We start from the raw sequence: 18,469 nt of genomic DNA on the forward strand, positions 1-18,469 counted from the left end.
CCCCCTTTCCCTATCGGTTTGTTAGCTGCCCTGAGTCCCTTTGGGAATAGGGCGGCATACAAGTTTAATAAACTGAAACTGAACTGAAACTTTTCAGGCTTAGATTTTGAAAGTAAGGGGAGTATAATTCTTTACTCTTCATAGAATAACAGAGTTGGAAGGGACCTTGGAGGTCTTCCAGCCCACCCCCACCTACCCCTGCTCAGGTAGCAGCCCCAATATCATTTCAGACAATCCAGTCTCTTCTTAAAAGCCTCACAATGTCTGGAGGCAACCTGTTATAATTGTTCTCACTGTGAGGAAAATTCTCCTTAGATGTTTGAATGTTGAATGTTTATTCAATTTGTATGCCGCCCTATTCCCGAGAGACTCAGGGCGGCTAACAAGCAGAGGGGAAGGGGAATACAAACAGGAAAACAAAAAGACAGACAAATTAAAACACAGCAATAGTTGCAACAGTTCAAGTGGGGTTGGGAACTCATCAGCCCCAGGCCTGCCAGAACAACCAGGTCTTAGTGGCTTTGCGGAAAGCTGGAAGGGTGATGAGGGTCCGGATCTCAACGGGGAGATCGTTCCGGAGGGCCGGAGCAGCCACAGAGAAAGCCCTCCCCCGGGGAGTTGCCAGTTGGCACTGGCTAGCAGATGGAATTCGGAGGAGGCCTAATCTGTGGGATCTAATCGGTCGTAGGGAGGTAATTGGCAGCTGGGGGTCTCTCAAGTACCCAGGTCCAATACCATGCAGGGCTTTAAAAGTAAGGACTAGCACCTTGAAGCGTGTCCGGAGCCCAATAGGCAGCCAGTGCAGCTCGCGGAGGATAGGTGTAACGTGGGTGCACCGAGGTGCACCCACAATCGCTCGCGCGGCTGCATTCTGGACAAGCTGAAGTCTCCGAATACTCTTCAAGGGCAGCCCCATGTAGAGCGCGTTACAGTAGTCCAGTCTAGGTTAGCTCTCTCTTTGATAAGTTTCCATCTGTCTCTTCATGTTCTCCCTTCAGATGTTTTGGAGAATAGGTTGACTCCCTCTTTTTTGTGGCAGCCTCTTAGTTATCAAAAGACTACGATCATATGACTCCTGGTCCTTCTCTTCATTAGACTAGAACCAAATAATAAGAACCAAATCTTTTTGTGCTCGTATTGCATTTGCATTGGAAATGATAGCTTTGGAATTATCACTCCTAACTGATATTAGCTTATTTTATTACAAGATTTACTGCACACGAATTATGTAACAGTGAGAAGGATTGGATCAGATTTGAACATGTTTCTTTATATAGTTAGTGATGCCCTGCATTGTGCTGGACATGGCAGTCTTTCCTAAAGCGTTGTGCCAACTCAGCAAGATAAGTCAACAACACTTATTCATTTAACATTGACCCGATGAACAGCTACTGTGAAAAAAGAAAATGCCACATTTGGCGAATCGCTAGGAGAGGAATCGGATTGTCAATAGCATAATTCCTTTGTACAGTGCTGAGATGCAGCTCCCTCAAAACAGCATGTATAGTCGTGGTCATCAGGATAACGTGAAAAATGCAGAACAGGACATTAGATGATCAAATACCTGGAGCTTTTACAGGATCGAATGCTTTCATCAAAAGATAGAATTGTTGATTGCTTCATTATAATGCAAACTCTCCATTGTTTGTACATGTACAGCTTAGGATGGTACAACATAAGTATAAAAAGTGAAAAACATGGATCATGTTGTTGTGATTTTTTCTTTATCATTTACTCTGCGGGCCTGCAATGATTTTCCTAAGGGAAATTTGTTTGAGGCTTTTTGTGTGTGTGTGATATAATCATTATATATGAATGATATGAAAAAAATGGATACTAGAGTTTTTTCCTCCCTTCTTAACAATCCTAAAACTCAGCACTCAGTGAATTAAACAAAGGGAAAACCAGGACACACAAGAAAAAGTATTTTACACTGGATTTAACTAACCATGAGGAATTTACTTTCATAAAATGGAATGACACCCATTAATTGGGTCTCTAAAAAGGTGATTAGATTGATTCACGGAATGCGATTATCAGTGGTTACTAGCCTCGATAGCTACTTTTTTACTTCCTGCATCTGAGGCAAAATGGCTTCTTTGCTCTATGAGCTAAGATGTAAGCTGTGATTTAAGGGCCTAGTAATTGAGTTCATGCACTGCTTTAATCCCAAGTGCAAGCAGATAGATTAACGTGAAGGGCGAACCTAGTCTATGCCTCCACATTCATGTTTCACAATGGGAACATGAGTGGCAAAACAAGTTATTGCGCTCATCTCCTGCTTGCTAACCTCCCATGGATATCAGGTGGGCCAGGTATGGGGACAGGACAGGCTGCGTGGATTTTTAATCTGATCAAGCATGGCTCTTTTGATGTTCTTATTACATTTTAGATGCATTTTTCATCAAAGAGAAAGAATTGCGGATAAGTTCCTTTTCTTAGCTTTAAACTTAAACTCTGTTTGATAGGTTCAGTAATACAGGTAGTCTCCGCTTATGACCACAACTGGGGCCCAAGATTTCTGCGTTAGTGAGCTTTGCCCCATTATACGATCTTACTTGCCACAGGTGTAATCACTGCGTATTAGTTAGGCAGATGGTTGTTAAGGGAATCCCGCTTCGCCACTGACTTTGTTTGTCAGAAGGTCACAAAAGGGATGACTCCGGGACACTGCAATAGTCATAAATATGAACCAGTTGCCAAAGTCGGAAATCACATGACCAGGGTGGTTTGTGACAAGGGTCATAAGTGTGAAAAACAATCACAAGTCACTTTTTTCAGTGCTGTTGTAACTTTTTTTAATAATTTTTTTATTTTTAATTTTCAAAACAAACAACACATAAAATCTTCCTTCTTTACATACTGTAGAAAGTGTATCAGTTGGTTACAAAAGGCTTTCGTGCATCTCTTCCACAGTCATCAAGCATAATTCATATTAACTCAAGTATTTTAACTCAGATATTTATACATGTTATCCTTATCATACCTCCATTTTTATTTGACTATAATTGTTTAAACGTCCTTCATCATAAAATACAGCTAAGTTTAACTAGCTTTAAGTTAAGTCTTCCATCTATCAACCTGTATCTTTCCAATAACAAAACAATCTTGTATCTTCTGCCATAGTATTTTAATGCAGATATTTATACATATTGCCCTTATACCTCCAATTTTTATTTGACTATAATTGTTTGAGCGTCCTTCATCATAAAATATACCCAGATTTAATACATAACCACATACTGGCATTTCATTTAATATTTCTAAAATCCTCCAATAGCACTGAATCCTTATGTCCTATTCTAGCTAAACATCCATAATACTTAATAATAAAGTTTTCTAATCCTCCTTTCCAGATCACTGTTTGCAATTTTCATCCAGTTTCCTTATGTTGTACCCATACATATATATAGGTTGTTATCATTATCCCTCCTTTATTTGCCTATATCCTATATCATAATATTTTCCCCCTAATAATCAAAACTTAACTGTATCTCTTAGTTCTTCTTTATTAACCTTTGTATATAATCCAAAAGGATTTCTAATCTTCCTTTCATGAGTACCATTCAATATTCATATCCAATTATTACCTATCATAACACTAATCATTGTATACATTATTATCATTATCAATTATTTATTTAACTATATCTATTATCACTAAATTTCACTAAGTTTAACTAGTTTTAAGTTATATTCTTCCATCTATCAACCTGTATCTTTCCAATAACAAAACAATCTCATATCTTCTACCATTTGTGGTACCAATCCTCTAATCAACTTCTTGATCAGCTTTGTATGGACTTCTCTTAGCAGCTCCTTGCTTATAAGATCTCTCATATAATCTTGATGCCCTCTTTCTGTTTCCTTATTCAACTTGTCTTTGATTGTCAGCAGTGTTATCAATGCTTTTGCTGATAGAATTTCTTTCTTTAAGTCCATAGATTCTTTAATTTTATCTTCCTCTATATCTTGACCTTTGGAATAGATTTCCTCTCCATTTAATTCCTCTTTCAGTATTCCATTCTTTCCATTTTCAGGAACAAACCAATTATCATAGATATCAGCAGGTTTAATCTCTTTATATTCATTTTCCACTTTTGTTTTTTTAGTTTCAATCACCCCATTTTGCATTTGATGAACCTCCTCAATTTTTTCATAATATTTTCTTGTTATGTGCTCTAGGTATTCCAGTTTTTTCTATACTATATTTGATAATTTCTGTAGTTCTGAAAATATATTTTGCAAAGTTAAGACCTCTATTTTCTCTTGACGTGCCATTCTAACAAACACAGCTGCTCTAGCTTGGAAGGTTAATAAAATTAAAGCATAGATTCACAAAGAATGTTGTTTTCACTGATTGAAAATATACTTCAAAGGGACATCTGTGTGTTTCCCTTCTTATCACTCTGTAGCCAAACAGTAAAACCTTGTGGTGCCAAGTCAAAACAATCCGTGAAAAAAACAAAGTTCCGTTTTTAATACACAAAGCTCCGATCAACAAAACCTCCCAGCCTCCGAGCGGAAACACTGTTAAAGAGTTTCTTTTTGTATCTTTTTTTTTTATTTCAAGTTAGAAAAAGAGGTCTAATCTTTAAATGGATTAGAAAAATATCCACAGCAATAAAAGAGGAAAACGTTAGTCACAAAGAGAAGGTAGAAGAAGAAAACTTAATCCATCCATTTCAAAAAGTTTGCATAGATTCGATCCATGAAAATAGCATTTAAAAAGTAAGATAACCACTGTCTAAAACCATTCCAAATTTAAATCTGCCGCTTGATTCTTCTATTCTTCAATTTAAATTGATTTTTAAGTTTGTATAGGCCAGTGATGGCGAACCTATGACACGCGTGTCAGTGCTGACACGCGTAGCCATTTGGGGTGACACGCACAGGATTCATCCCTAAGGTGACCAGACGTTCCGCTGTTGGGACGCGATGCATCTGTAGCGGAGGAGCGGGATCCCGAGGGAGGCTGTTGCAGAAGGGCGAAATCTGAGATTTCTTCGCTTCTGCGGCAGGATAACATTTGTTCTTTAGAGGAAGGGGGGGAGAGACCACTACAGTTGCATTTCTTTTCTTGCTGGGGATTTAGAAGTCTTATGTTCACTTTTATTCCCGGGGAAAAAAACAAACCCGAGCCTCCGCCGTTGTCCAACCCTCGCGTTTCCTGGCAAGAAATCCATCCCCCATTATGACGAGGTACGCCGGCTTTCGATTGGTAAGGCATCCTCGGCATCCCCCGGGTGATCTCCGGGCCCCCGGCTTCCCCATCTCCTCTCCTATGGGGAGACGTGCATCATAATGTTGTAAGCTGCCCGGAGTTACCTGTGTGTGAGGTGGGCTGCCCTATGCATTTGCGTTTGTGTGCTGGAGAGAGAGTGAAAAAGAGAGGGAGAATTATATTAATTAGAAGCGGCGGTGGCGGACGTCGGCAGCGACTGTAACGACTGCTCAGGCGAGGTGCGGAGGAAGAACGGAAGGTCCCTCCTGCCCGCGACGACGGCTCCAGCCATGGACGACCAGGCTGGCCCCAACAACAACAACGCACTGCTCTTGCCGCCACCTCCGGATGGGAAGCAACCACGCCTGTGCGGCCCCTGTGCTGAGGTGGGAAGCGAGTTGGCAAGGCGTGGTTGCTTCCCACCCGGAGGTGGCGGCAAGAGCAGCGCGTTGTTGTTGTTGTTGAAGAAGACGCCGGGGCCAGCCTGCTCGTCCATGGCTGGAGCCGTCGTCGCGGGCGGGAGGGACCTTCCGTTCTTCCTCCGCACCTCGCCCGTGCGGTCGTTACAGTCGCTGCTGACGTCCGCCACCGCCGCTTCCCTCGTCCGTCTCGATTGCTGGAAGCAGTAACAAACGGCGCATCTGCTCCGCTGTCAGCGCCTTGACAGCCACCCCAGCCGGCGGCTACCGGGCCTCGCTGGAGTCAATTGCAAAACCGCGTTCAGCGCTTTGAGGACCTGAGGCATCTTGGGAAATGCAGTTCCCTATCGGAAAGAATGGAGTAGCTGCGAATTTGTAACAACAGAAGATAATAACTTGGTGCTTCGCAGGTTACGAAAATCTCAAGTTTGATTTGCACACTGTTTTTTAAAAGTTAGATAAAGAAATTATGCTGTGAAAGCGACTAGAAAGCCTCCCCTCCCCTTCCTGTGTGCGAGAAAGGGAAGGAGAGGAAGGAAGGAGGGAGGGGGGAAGGAAAAGAAGAAGGGAGGGGGGAGAAGATGGAAGGAGAAAAGATGGATGGAAGGAGAAAGAATGGGAGGAGAAGGAGGAAGATGGAATAAAAAAGAAGAAAAAGAAGAAGGGAGGGAGAAAAGAGGGAAGGAGGTAGGAAGAAAAGGGGAAGAGAGGGAAAGAGCAGAAAGACAAAGAGGATGAAGTTGATAGGCAAGAGGAAAGAGGAAGGAAGGAAAAAAGAAAAAGGGAGGGAGAGAGGAAAGAAGAAAAGATGGAACTAGAAAGGAAAGAAGGGAGGGAGGGAGGAAAGGGGAAGACAGGGAAAGAGCAGAAAGACAGAGAAGGTGAAGGTAGATAGGCAGAAGGAAGGAAGAAGGAAGAAATAGGGAAGGAGGGAAGGAGGAAGGAACAGAAGCGAAGAGGAAGAGAGAAATGGAAAGAGCAGAAAGACAGAGAAGGTAGATAGGCAAAAGAAATGAAGCTGAAAGAATGGAAGGAGGAAGGAAGAGGAAAGGAGGAAGGGAGTGAGTGAGGAAAGAAGAGAGGATGGAAGGAGAAAGGAAGGAAGAGAGGGAAAGAGCAGAAGACAGATAAGGTGAAGGTAGATAAGCAAGAGGAATGAAGGAAGAAGTGAGGAGTCTCGAGGAGGGGGAAAACATTTAGTGACCAGAGTTACAATGGCATTGAAAAAAGTGACTGATGAACAAAGAAGTTACTAAGCAGGTATGTTAAATAATTTGTTTTTGGTTTATTAAATACAATTATATTGCAATTATATATTTTTGTAGTTTAAACTATAAATTGCGCAAAATTATGTTTTTGTCGAAGTGACACACAACGCGAGTTATGCTCGATTTTTTGCCGATTTTTGACACACCACCCCAAAAAGGTTGCCCATCACTGGTATAGGCAGTCCCCTTTTTAAAACAATAAAAATTCCTCACTAGCAGCAAAAACTTTCTCTTTCCGTATCTTTCTGTTTTGGACCCGCCCTGACTTCGTCAGCCTTGACTGGATTTTTTGTCGCCGGCTTGAAGCATTTATCTTGCTTCTTTCAGGGATTTTGCGATATCCCCGAGATCAGCAAGACGTATTCTTCCTGTTCACCGTCTCTTCGGGATGGTTTAAGTTCGTTTGGACCATCCAGCGGCAAAAGTGTTGACTGTGGTCTCAGAGCATTGAGACCACACAACCATATTGTCCCAACATTGGCTCCTCCCCCAGTGCTGTTGTAACTTTGAATGAACCATTTTAAGTTGAGGACTCCCTGTATAGTACAGTATGTTTCCTACTGAGAGGCCTTTGAATTGGAATGTATCTCCTTTTCACCTCCAATACTCAAGACTCTAATATTCTAATCTCTAGTTTCCTGGAATCCCAGCCCCCACAAAAATTGGTATGGCATAGTATGAATATGTGATATTAGTACACAGCATAGGCTATTATTCAGTACTATTGAAAAGAAGTCCAGGTAGTCCTTGATTTTCGACCACAATTGAGCCCAACATTTCTGTTGGTAAGTGAGACAGTTAAGTGGGTTTTGCTTCATTTTATGACCTTTCTTTCCACAGTTGTTAAGTGAATCACTGCAGCTGTTGAGTTAGCAACACAGTTGTTAAGTAAATTTGGCTTCCCCGTAGACTTTGCTTGTCAGAAAGTCTCAATAGGTGATCAGATGACACAGCAACCGTAAACATGAGCCAGATGCCGAACATCTGAATTTTGATCACGTGACCAGGGGGAGTCTGCAATACTCGTAAATTTGAAAAAAACTTCAATAATCCACTTTTTCAGTGCCGTTGTAACTTCAAGCAGTCATTAGAATGGTTGTAAGTCAAGGATTACCTGTGTAATGTGTTAAATGAATAATAAAGTATGAAAAACTGAGAACAATCACCTTGCAAGGCAAACTGAAGCTCTTACTGCACATTAAAAAAAAAAGCTCTTTTCTGTCATGTTCACATCCCAGCGAGGGATAAGATTTATTCACACATACCTGAAGTGCACCTGTGCAGAGAAAGATGATTTAGGGAATACTTTAATAACTTTGCAACTTTAATAAGACTTGTATGCCGCCCACTCCCTAGGGACTCTGGGCGGCTCACAACAAAAGCAAAAACATAAATACTCTGTGATCAGTTGTTTTTATTGGATACCTTACTAGCTGAAAAGCATCCTGCTCAATGATTCACTCAGGTGAAACCAATTAGTTATAGTCCAGCTTGGCCAATAAGCTTCCTTTTTAAATCATCAAAATAGCAGGATATCAATAGAACGAAGGCATTTGTACGATTACCATTTAGCAATGCTGCAACTGTGCACTTCTGAGCTTTTTTGCACCTATGAGTTAATTCTCGCTGATCCAGTGAAAAGTGAGAGGTTACTGCTTTACTCCATATGGAGGGCATTGGAATTATGAACAACCCTTTAGCTATTTGCTAAATGTACTGATAGTCCTTGACTCAACCACCACAACTGAGCCCAAAATTGCTACTGCCGAGTCATTCAAGCAGTTGAAAGAATTTTGCCCCATTTTATTACCTTTTTGTCACAATTGTTAAGTAAATCATTGCAGTGGTTAAGTGAACCATTCAGTCACTAAGTGAATTTAGCCCGTCCTCCCATCTTTTCTTGTTGCAAGCAGGATGGGATGGTTGGAAATGGTGATCTCATAACCCTGGGACAGTAAGTACAACTGTTATAAATATATGCCAGTTGCCATGTGCCCAAATTTTGATTATGTGACCATGGGGATGCTGCAAGGTTTGGTTGTAAGTATGAAAAAGGTCACAAGACACTTTTTTTAACAGTGCTGTTGTAATCACAAACAGTTGCTAAATGAATTGTTGTAAGTCAAGGACTACCTATGGTATATATCATGCTTTTCCTTCAGGAGTTTAAGGGAGGTAACCAGCATTCCTACCTCCCTTTTTCCCTTCAGCAGCAACATTGTGAGATAGGTTGGCTGAGAGTGAATGACCCAAATCATCCCAGGATTTAAGGTGATCTCAGTTTAACCACTAGCTCATCCTGACTATCAAACTTAACTGCTGATACATCTTGGTCCGTCCTCCAACATTCATTTATCTCAGGGGTGTCAAACTCACGGCGTCATGTTGCCGTCTCATGACGTTTTGCAACATTTTCCTCTTCTCAGAGCTGGGCTGGGCGTGGCCTGCATGTGATGTATCCTGCAGGTGGGCCGCCAGTTTGGCACCCCTGATTTATCTGATTTCTAACAACAGCTTAAAAATGACTGCATTTGTTGATGTTACCAATAATTTTTTTTTCTATTTTCAGACAGCAGAATTTCAGGAGATCCTGACAGAAATAGAAATTTTAGCTTTGATTGTTGGATGTTTATGCCATGATCTTGATCACAGAGGAACAAACAATGCATTTCAAGCTAAGTATGTTTCCACTATTATTTGTCTTGTTTTGAAAATTAATATTTTAGAATTTAGGAATGTTGATTTCAAGATATGTGTAATAAAATTGCATTTCTTTCTCTCCATTTTGTAAAAAGAAAACTTAATTCCTTCCAAATTATTTTCTTTTATCATGACCTAAGCTACAAATGAATAATCCATTAACATAACATTAAATTAGGCAACATTTTAGTTTAAATTGGAATAGACTAGAAGACAGAACAGAAAGCATAAAATGTGGGCCATTATCCTATGAAATAGTAGCAAGTATTTTGGAAACAGCAAGCATTTGTATTGAAAACAAAATAAACTTTTTACATAAATGGTGCCTTGTTTCATGAAGACAGGCAGAGTCTCACAGAATTTCGTGATTTGTGCATGACACATTGACAACTTTTTGCTAGAGTCCTGGGTTTTTATAACATGTTAAACTCTGACTGGTTGATGAGTTGGATTATAATTACTCACACACTACTCAGCTTCATAATAGGCAATCTCTCCCAACTACCCACATGCTCCTTAGAGGCTAGTGGTCATAGTGTACTTTATAGGAGGACTTCTTATAGGACAATTGGCTTGTAATACAACAAGATGGACTTTGCAAGGGAATCTGCAGACTTCTGCCTAATTTGTTATTGCCCACATGAAAGTAAGAGCTTATACCTAAAGTAATTTTGTACTTTGGTTCTACTTAGATTCTACACAGACAGTTCCTTCACAATACTCTATGTCAAATGACCATCTACTTTCCACTTTTCTGGATTAACGTGTCCCCTCAATCAATGCACTAATGGTCTGAGCCCCAAAGGTGGCTTTCCAGGAGGCAACTGGACTTCCTTGTTTTTTCTTTGAAGACATTTCGCTTCTCATCCAAGAAGCTTCTTCAGCTCTGACTGGAGAGCGGAGAATGGCAGGATTTATATTCCTTGCAGACAGCTGGTCATTTGCATTCTTTCAGAGTCATTGAGGCCACTTGGAGCTTTAATTGTGTCCCAAGGGTCACCTGAGTAGAGCAAGTGGGTATGGAGCCTTCTTGGCTGCAGGATGTTTTCTGCACTGTTGAAGATTGGTGAAGATTGGGAAGCAAGGAGGGAAGGAAGGAGGGAAGGAAGGAGAGAAGGAGAGAAGAAAGGAGGGAAGGAAGGAGAGTAGAAAGGAGGGAAGGAAGGAGGGAAGGAAGGAGAGAAGGAAGGGGGGAAGGAAGGAGGGAATGTAGGAGAGAAGGAAGGGGGAAGGAAGGATGAAAAGAAGGGGGAAAGGAAGGAGAGAGGGAGGGAAGGAAGGAGGGAAGGAAGGAGAGAAGGAGAGAAGGAGAGAAGAAAGGAGGGAGGGAAGGGGGAAGGAGGGAGGGAAGGAAGGAGGGAAGGAAGGAGAGTAGGAGAGAAGAAACGAGGGAAGGAAAGAGGGAGGGAGGGAAGAAGTAGGACCGTTGTAAGATAAGATGGATTTATGGGATGGTAAGAAAGCAATTTCAAGTAGATTGTCAACTGTAAGGAAAAAATTGTTATAAGTACATATTAATAACAGTTATGAGATCATATAATTGTGAATGTATATATGAAATTGATAAAATAAAAAATTAAAAAAAAAAGATTGGTGCAAGCTTTTGGGGCTGAATCTGTGTTGTCTGCAAGACTGAAGCGCAAATGGTTCCTGTAGTCTGCAATTTTTCTGGAAATCCATTCACACTCCAGAACCATTCGAAGGCTGTTTGTCCCTGAGAACTTCCATAGGCATTTAATGGTCTGGGATTTGGTACCAAAGGACCAAAGTCTTTACAGGGAGAGTATAGGATTGTGGTCAGATTCTGTAGTGTCATCATCTTCTTTAACAGCTTCAGATTATATACAGAATATATTTCAATTTTACGATTCTGAGAGACCTCGTCTGAGATAAAAGATACTGCTACTTCTGGGATTAGGCTTTCGACAGGTAATAACATTCTTCACCAGATGGGAAAGAAAAATGAAGTACTTTGATTTAGTATAAGCGTAAAACACACAAATAGATGAATGTACATTGTAAAATGTACTTTGCAACAGGACATGGGCATTGCTTTTGGGAGCTGAATTTCCTTTGTAGGAGATTCTTAATTTTATTTGTTTTGTTTACACCTCTGTTATAAACAAGTATTCTGTTTATGCATAAGTTATTTTGTTTCTAGCGTATTGTTATGCCGACACAATATGTTGGGTTTCCTAATATAGATATGGGATGCGGTGGCTCAGTGGCTAAGACGCTGAGCTTGTCTTAGGTCGGCAGTTCGGCGGTTAGAATCCCTTGCACCGCATAACGGAGTTACTTCTCCCAGCTTCTGCCAACCTAGCAGGTCGAAAGAATCTAAAAATGCAAGTGGAAAAATAGGAACCACCTTTGGTGGGAAGGTAATAGTGTTCCATGCGTCCTTTGGCATTTAGTCATGCTGGCCACATGACCACAGAGAAGTCTTCGGACAGCGCTGGCTCTTTGACTTAGAAACTGAGATGAGCTCTGCCCCCTACAATCGGAACGACTAGCACCCATGTGCGAGGGGAATCTTTACCTTTACCTAGTATAGATATTGTTTATTGTTTTGAGTGAAAATGGGACACATATTCATTGCATGGTACTGCTCCCATCAGGCAATTGGAGCCATACCTTCTCTAAACTTATTTTCCTTGTAATTTTTCAGCCAATGGTCACTAAGTGAATTGTTGTAACTTGAGGACTACCTGTACAGCATTCTAAAGGAGAAATTCTGTTTCCAGTACACACACACATACACACACACACACACACACATACACACACACACACACACTTACTAGGCAATAGATTTCAGAAAAACCAATTAGGCCTGCACTGTTAGCACAGTACAAGGCATTAAGGAAATATGAATCTTTAATACAATTCTGTATTATAACAGCTCCAGCAACACTAAGTGCAAAATAAATATATATTTAAAAATCTTACTATTCAAGATGATGTGAAATGGAGGGACTTGATTATATCTTCATTTTGGGAAGCATTTTAGTTATCCAGCGTAGCGTGATGGTGTGTGTTGTAGTTGGCTTAATCCCGCCCATATGAAGGATTATATCATGTTTCACTGTTCTGCACAAAAGCTTAAGTAGAGCAAAGGTGATTGCTGTCTATGAAACTGTATAGCAACCACGGATGAAACGGTAATAGCAACCAGGATGGTTGGATAAAGCAACCATCAGGTAAGGATTGACTTGGTGAGTTTGTTACTGCCTCTGGCAGCGCACCGTTATATTTCCCATTATATATTCCAATATTTGAGAGGCTGTCACAAAAAAGAAGGAGATAACCAATTCTTCAGAGCACCTGAGGGCAGGGCAAGAAGTAATGGATGGAAACTTATCAAAGAGAGATCCAATGTAGAACTAAGGAGAAATTTTCTAACAGTTAGAACAATTAATCAGTGGAATGGCTTGCCTTTTGAAATTGTAGGTGCTTCATCCCTGGAGGTTTTTAAGAAGAGATTGGACTGGAATGGCATAGGTTTCCTGCTTGGGCAGGGGGTTGGACTAGAAGACCTCCAAGGTCCTTTCTAACTCTGTTATGCTATATTCTGTACTCTGACCTCTGTCACTCATTACTTGCAATTTGCCATGGTCTCTGCAAAGCCTTGCTATGAATGAAAATATGCTCTTTCTCAAAGCAATGGCTCTGGGTTCAGCTGTATAGTACAATAGCTGTATCACTATTGCTCTGTGTGTGTGTGTGTGTGTGCGCGCGCGCACACACACACACATGTGAGCAAATTATGTTAATTTTTAAAATTTCTGCAAGGGCAAACATTTTGTATTGAGTGGGTGCTTAATGTTAGGAGAATTTTTTCCCCTGCACAATTTACAGAAGCTGTGTATAGGAGAAGCCAATGAAGAATTCTTTGTTACACCTTTTTGATAGAAATCGTCTATCATAGTAAGGAATTTTAAGAGCCATTGATAAAAAAATCCCCTGATGCAAGAGGAAACAGAAAAGCTAGATAACTCCAAAGTCTAACACTCTCTCTACTGTCTTCTTTTTATATCTTTCTCTTCTGTGGGACTGTTGCAGTTTTTCTGCAGTAACCAAATCTGATTAACGGTGAAAAAGTTACCAAGGTAGTATAAAAGCCTAGGGCTATTGAGGACCGTTAATGTTTCAGTGGCTAATTAAAAAGAGAGGAAGTATAATATTAGTATGCAAACGTGTTTGAAGAAGGTGCGTTTGGCCTGCAGTTCAAACTGAGCTGGAATAACTACTGGATCAAACAATCATCATTTCAGTTGCATGGAGCTTTGAAATTATCAAATACATTGTAAGGCTTAAAAATTAGCATTCAAAATGAATGCATTATAAAAAAACATTTATAGCTGTATATCAGTGGTGGGATTCAGCCAGTTCGCACCTACCGGGAGAACCGTTGTTAACTTTCTAAGCAGTTAGGAGAACTGGTTGTTGGAAGAAATCTCATTTTGTGTTATTCTACTTTGCAGGGCTAATCCTGTAAGAAAGGCAGGAAGGAAACATTCTGGCGTTGTTTCTAGCCTCATCTTTATTGCCCTGCTACAGAACTGCCTCTCCATTTAACCCTTATTACATTTTCAACAGCTAAGGGCGAAGCGCCCATCGATCTAAGCGACGTTGAGTTGGCCACGCCCACACCGGTCACAGGCCACCGAGCCACGCCTACCCAGCTGGTCATTAGGGCAGAGACCGGATGTTAAATTATTTGAATCCACCACTGCTGTATACTAACAAGAAAAACAAAGTCCAGTTGCCTTTGAAAAAGTACCTTTGTGACAACCATGACTTGGGTGACTGAGAATCTCCATAGACACTAACAAGGACGAGATATGAAATGAAGGTTTTATGGAAATTAGAAGAAATAAGCTTTTGGCTGTTGAAATGTAAAATAGATTACTTATTTTACAGATTTCTTATTCCATCCCTATATCGAAAGACTAATATTTCATTTGAATACTTCTCTATAATGCCAAATGTATGAGGTGGGCTAGGTTTACTCAAGATCAATTCTGGCAGCGAGTAGAAGATGGAAGAACTACTGGTATAGCGGAGTTCACTCTGGCCAGGCTGCTGCATTAACTTAGTAGTAAAATGCAAGTTTTATGAGGCTTAACAGTGGATGCCTCCTGAGGCGGCTTTATGTTCCTGTTTGATTTATACCATTTGAGATTTTTCTGACAGTGGATGCTTTTGTACGGTCTTGCAATAACAGTGTTTTGGTGTCAGATAAATAAAATTTAAAAAATGGTGAACTCTCTTGCAGGAATAGAAAAATCTAGCACATTGAGACATTGACAAGAAAGTCAAAATCTCCGTGTACAGCAAGCCTTTAGGTTCAAATCTGAAACCAGGTGCACAGCAGAATTACATGAGATTTGAGTCTTGGCAAGATTCAAACATTTTAAAAACAGCAATATTTCATAAAACAGGTGTTAATCAAAATGCAACCCATTAATTGAGGGATTATTTTAGATATTATTTTGTTTTTATAAAAAGCATTATTACTGGTAAATCATCAGTCTATACCTGCCACTTGTACCGAGTTCTATGAGTTCATGCAGGGAGAACATGGTCTTTTTGTAATGTTAAAGAAATAAGTGAAAGGTTATAGGCACCTGGTGACATAGTGTATTAAGTGTAATGATAACAGCTGTTTATTATCCTGACATGTTGTGATTTGTGGTCACATCGGTTGCAAAGACTGTAATTTATGCCTCACCTTTCCCATTTCTTTCCTAACTTGGGTGGGGAGTGTTCAGCATAATGAAAGATTAGGAGGAGTGTGATTGAAAACAGTATCACAGAATGTTAATCCACTTCACTGCTGTTTCCTCTGGGGGACACCGTTCTTGGTAATTTTCTTCTCTTTCCTCTCATTACAGCTGCCCCATGATGATTAAATACCTGGGTAGGGTAGCTTTGCAATATAATATCCTAAGAGAATTCTTTTAATTCCAAGCCAGAATCTCTTAAACCAATTTCTTCAACTATGCATATATACATAAGCATACACCCCACTCACCCCAATAACACCAAATCTCATCTGTCACTTTAGAGTGTAGTGAAATAGCAATATGTGTTAATCTCTTGTGATGGTTTACCTCCTGGTGTATTCCACCTTCTAACAATTACCAGTTTTGTAATTATAATTCATACTTTCCTTGAAGAATGAAATCTAGCGTTTTAAATGTACTACAATATATGTTTGTGTAGATGTGTGGTTAGTTACACAGCTATGCAGATATTAAACAGGGATTTGCTTTGAAAGCATATAAAACTTAAACTGAAGCATTAACAGCACATGCATGTATATTTAGTCATATCTCATTTTTTAAAATGAAGCTTGCACCTCCAGATGTACTTGTCTTGAACATTTGACTAGATTATATTTTCCTTCTACAGCTTCCATTCCAGTTTTTATATAGGTTATACATTATATAATAAATTGTTCATATTTTTAAAATAACAAGTGGAAAATGCACAGCAGTTAATTGATTTTAAATCCACTCTTTCTCAGATGCTGCATGGTTTCTGTTTAATTGTTGATTTATCAGAATTGGAAGCTATTAACTATAGTTGTTTTGTCTTGCCTGAGGTTTGTCATATATGTTGATTACTTGGCAAACAATATTAACCTGGTTTTCACAAAGATTAAAGAATGCTGAAAACGTATTTCTTTTCAGAAATACAAAGCATAAAATTTGGGTTTACATAAATCAGGCTATGAGTTATTAATTATATAGTTCGTAGCCTACCTTATTGGAGAAATGTGTAGCATATAAATTAAGTAGGTAGGTGAGTGGATGGATGAATGGATGGCAGGCAGTTCTACTACCTTTGATGCAAAAATGCATCAAAATATATCTTTCTATAAGGTCTCCCATCCCTCATATGGTGAATGTGCAGATTCCAGTCATGAATTACATATATCTATTTTTAAAATGTGTCAGAAACCTTGACAGCTCCATTTTAGACCCTTTCTTCTCCAAGCAGAATTTAAACAATTTTAAAGAAAATAAAAAGAAATATAGCCCTTCACTACGTTCATTTCAGAAACCATTACCGATGTAGAAACCAATGTCCCAGTGACTGAAAAAGATCAGATCGTGTAGAAAAGATTATTCAGAATCACCAATCATATTGTGTTTATATGTTGACGAGATCTATATGTCTCTATGGCTTCCAGGTCTGACACTATAACCAGAATACATATCCCTGTTATCATCCTTCTTTTAGCCCTCCCCTTTCTCATCCTGGAATGGTGGTATAGATGGAAAACAGTGAGTTTGGAAAGATGGATGGTCTGTTCTACAAAACAGAAAGATTGGGATAGCATTTCTCTTATCATTTTGACAGTCTCAGAGGCATCTGCTGAAAGAATGTCATTTGTTGTGGGTTTTTTTCCCCCCAGAATTGGTTCCGCTTTAGCTCAGCTCTATGGGACATCTGCTACTCTGGAGCATCACCATTTCAACCATGCTGTAATGATTCTTCAGAGTGAGGTACAAAAAAACATGGGTTGCCTGGTCTCTTCTTTTCTAAAGATAACAGTCAAAAGCTGCTTTATTATAGCATATCTAAAAAGGTATTTTCTCTGCCAGCACATAGAAAACAGATTCTGGATTCCATATATGGCAGCGAGTTTAACGATATGACTTACATAATATTTACTCTCAAAACAAAATATTTCCCCAAAACAAAAACAGTTTTATACATTTTAATAGTAAGCCACCCAGAGTCGCTTTGCAGAATCAGATAGGTGGCATATACATTTAATAAATAAATGTGCTTAAAACAGTTTTTATTTCTTCTTTACAATTACAGCTGGAATTCTCTTAGTAATATATTCATTCTTATGGGGAAATATAAATAAATAATTGGTATTCCTAAATATAGGCTGGCATTATCTGTTCCTAATTACAGTAACTATTAATTCTAGTATTCAATTATTTAACAGCATTCATCTTGTGATTGAAAAAAAGTTCATGAGTTGAGCTGCTGGAGTTGAAAAAAAAGGCGTTATTAAAGTTTTGCATTTATGAGGTTGGAAGTTTTCCTCCAATGAAATTGCTCTGTTACTTGAATGCATACATAGAATTTTGTATTAGTATGTTTAATGAATTTTGGAGGAAGAATTTGTTTCTTGAATTTAGGTTTTGATGTAACTCATAAGTTACATCATAAATATAAAAACAAATTTACATTAATATAGATTCCTTTTCTAGAATGAATTGGATGTGTCTGGGTAGACAGAAATGATAGGGGAAAAGTTTATTATACTACTGAAAGTTCCAGGGAAATCAGAGAAGGATCACATCATTAATAGGACTCTGTTAGCATATTATTGGATGGGTCCTAGATAATTTGCCATTGTCTACAATTTATTTCAGAATTTATAGAGAAAAACACATCTTATTAGGATTTATGTTGATTGATTATTTAGTATCCTATGACTAACACTGAGTGTTGCATCTTATGATATATGATGATTGTATTTTATGATTACAATCATGAATTATCACTTGTGGCTTGTATGTATGCTGAGAACTTATGCACCGGAGATAAATCCTTGTGTGTCCAATCACACTTGGCCAATAAAGAATTCTATTCGATATGAGTCCAAAAAAAAAAATAAGAACATTTCAAAAGAACATCTAAAGTGGACTCGGCTTGAAAGAAGTTGTCGCATCTTTGGCATATTTACATCAAAATAACTTTTACTGAAACCGAGATTTATGAGCATAGATATATATGTAGGATTGGGTGGATAGCCTAATAGTAATCTGTATTTTATCTCACTGTGCAGATACATGTGTTTAGATTTATGTAACCAGCCACCTCCT

General features: G+C 39.3%; 1 protein-coding gene across 1 annotated transcript in view; it reads left to right on the top strand.

Annotated features, from left to right (window-relative positions):
• The window catches only part of PDE11A (phosphodiesterase 11A), a 176,218-nt gene that overhangs the window by 129,944 nt on the left and 27,805 nt on the right, over nt 1-18,469 (top strand). The window contains exons 13-14 of the mRNA XM_032237355.1: nt 9,481-9,590; nt 17,038-17,128. Coding sequence (XP_032093246.1) covers nt 9,481-9,590; nt 17,038-17,128 — 201 coding nt within the window. The remainder of the gene's footprint in view (nt 1-9,480; nt 9,591-17,037; nt 17,129-18,469) is intronic.

The sequence above is a fragment of the Thamnophis elegans genome, chromosome 1, assembly GCF_009769535.1.
Source record: "Thamnophis elegans isolate rThaEle1 chromosome 1, rThaEle1.pri, whole genome shotgun sequence".
NCBI lineage: Eukaryota > Metazoa > Chordata > Lepidosauria > Squamata > Colubridae > Thamnophis > Thamnophis elegans.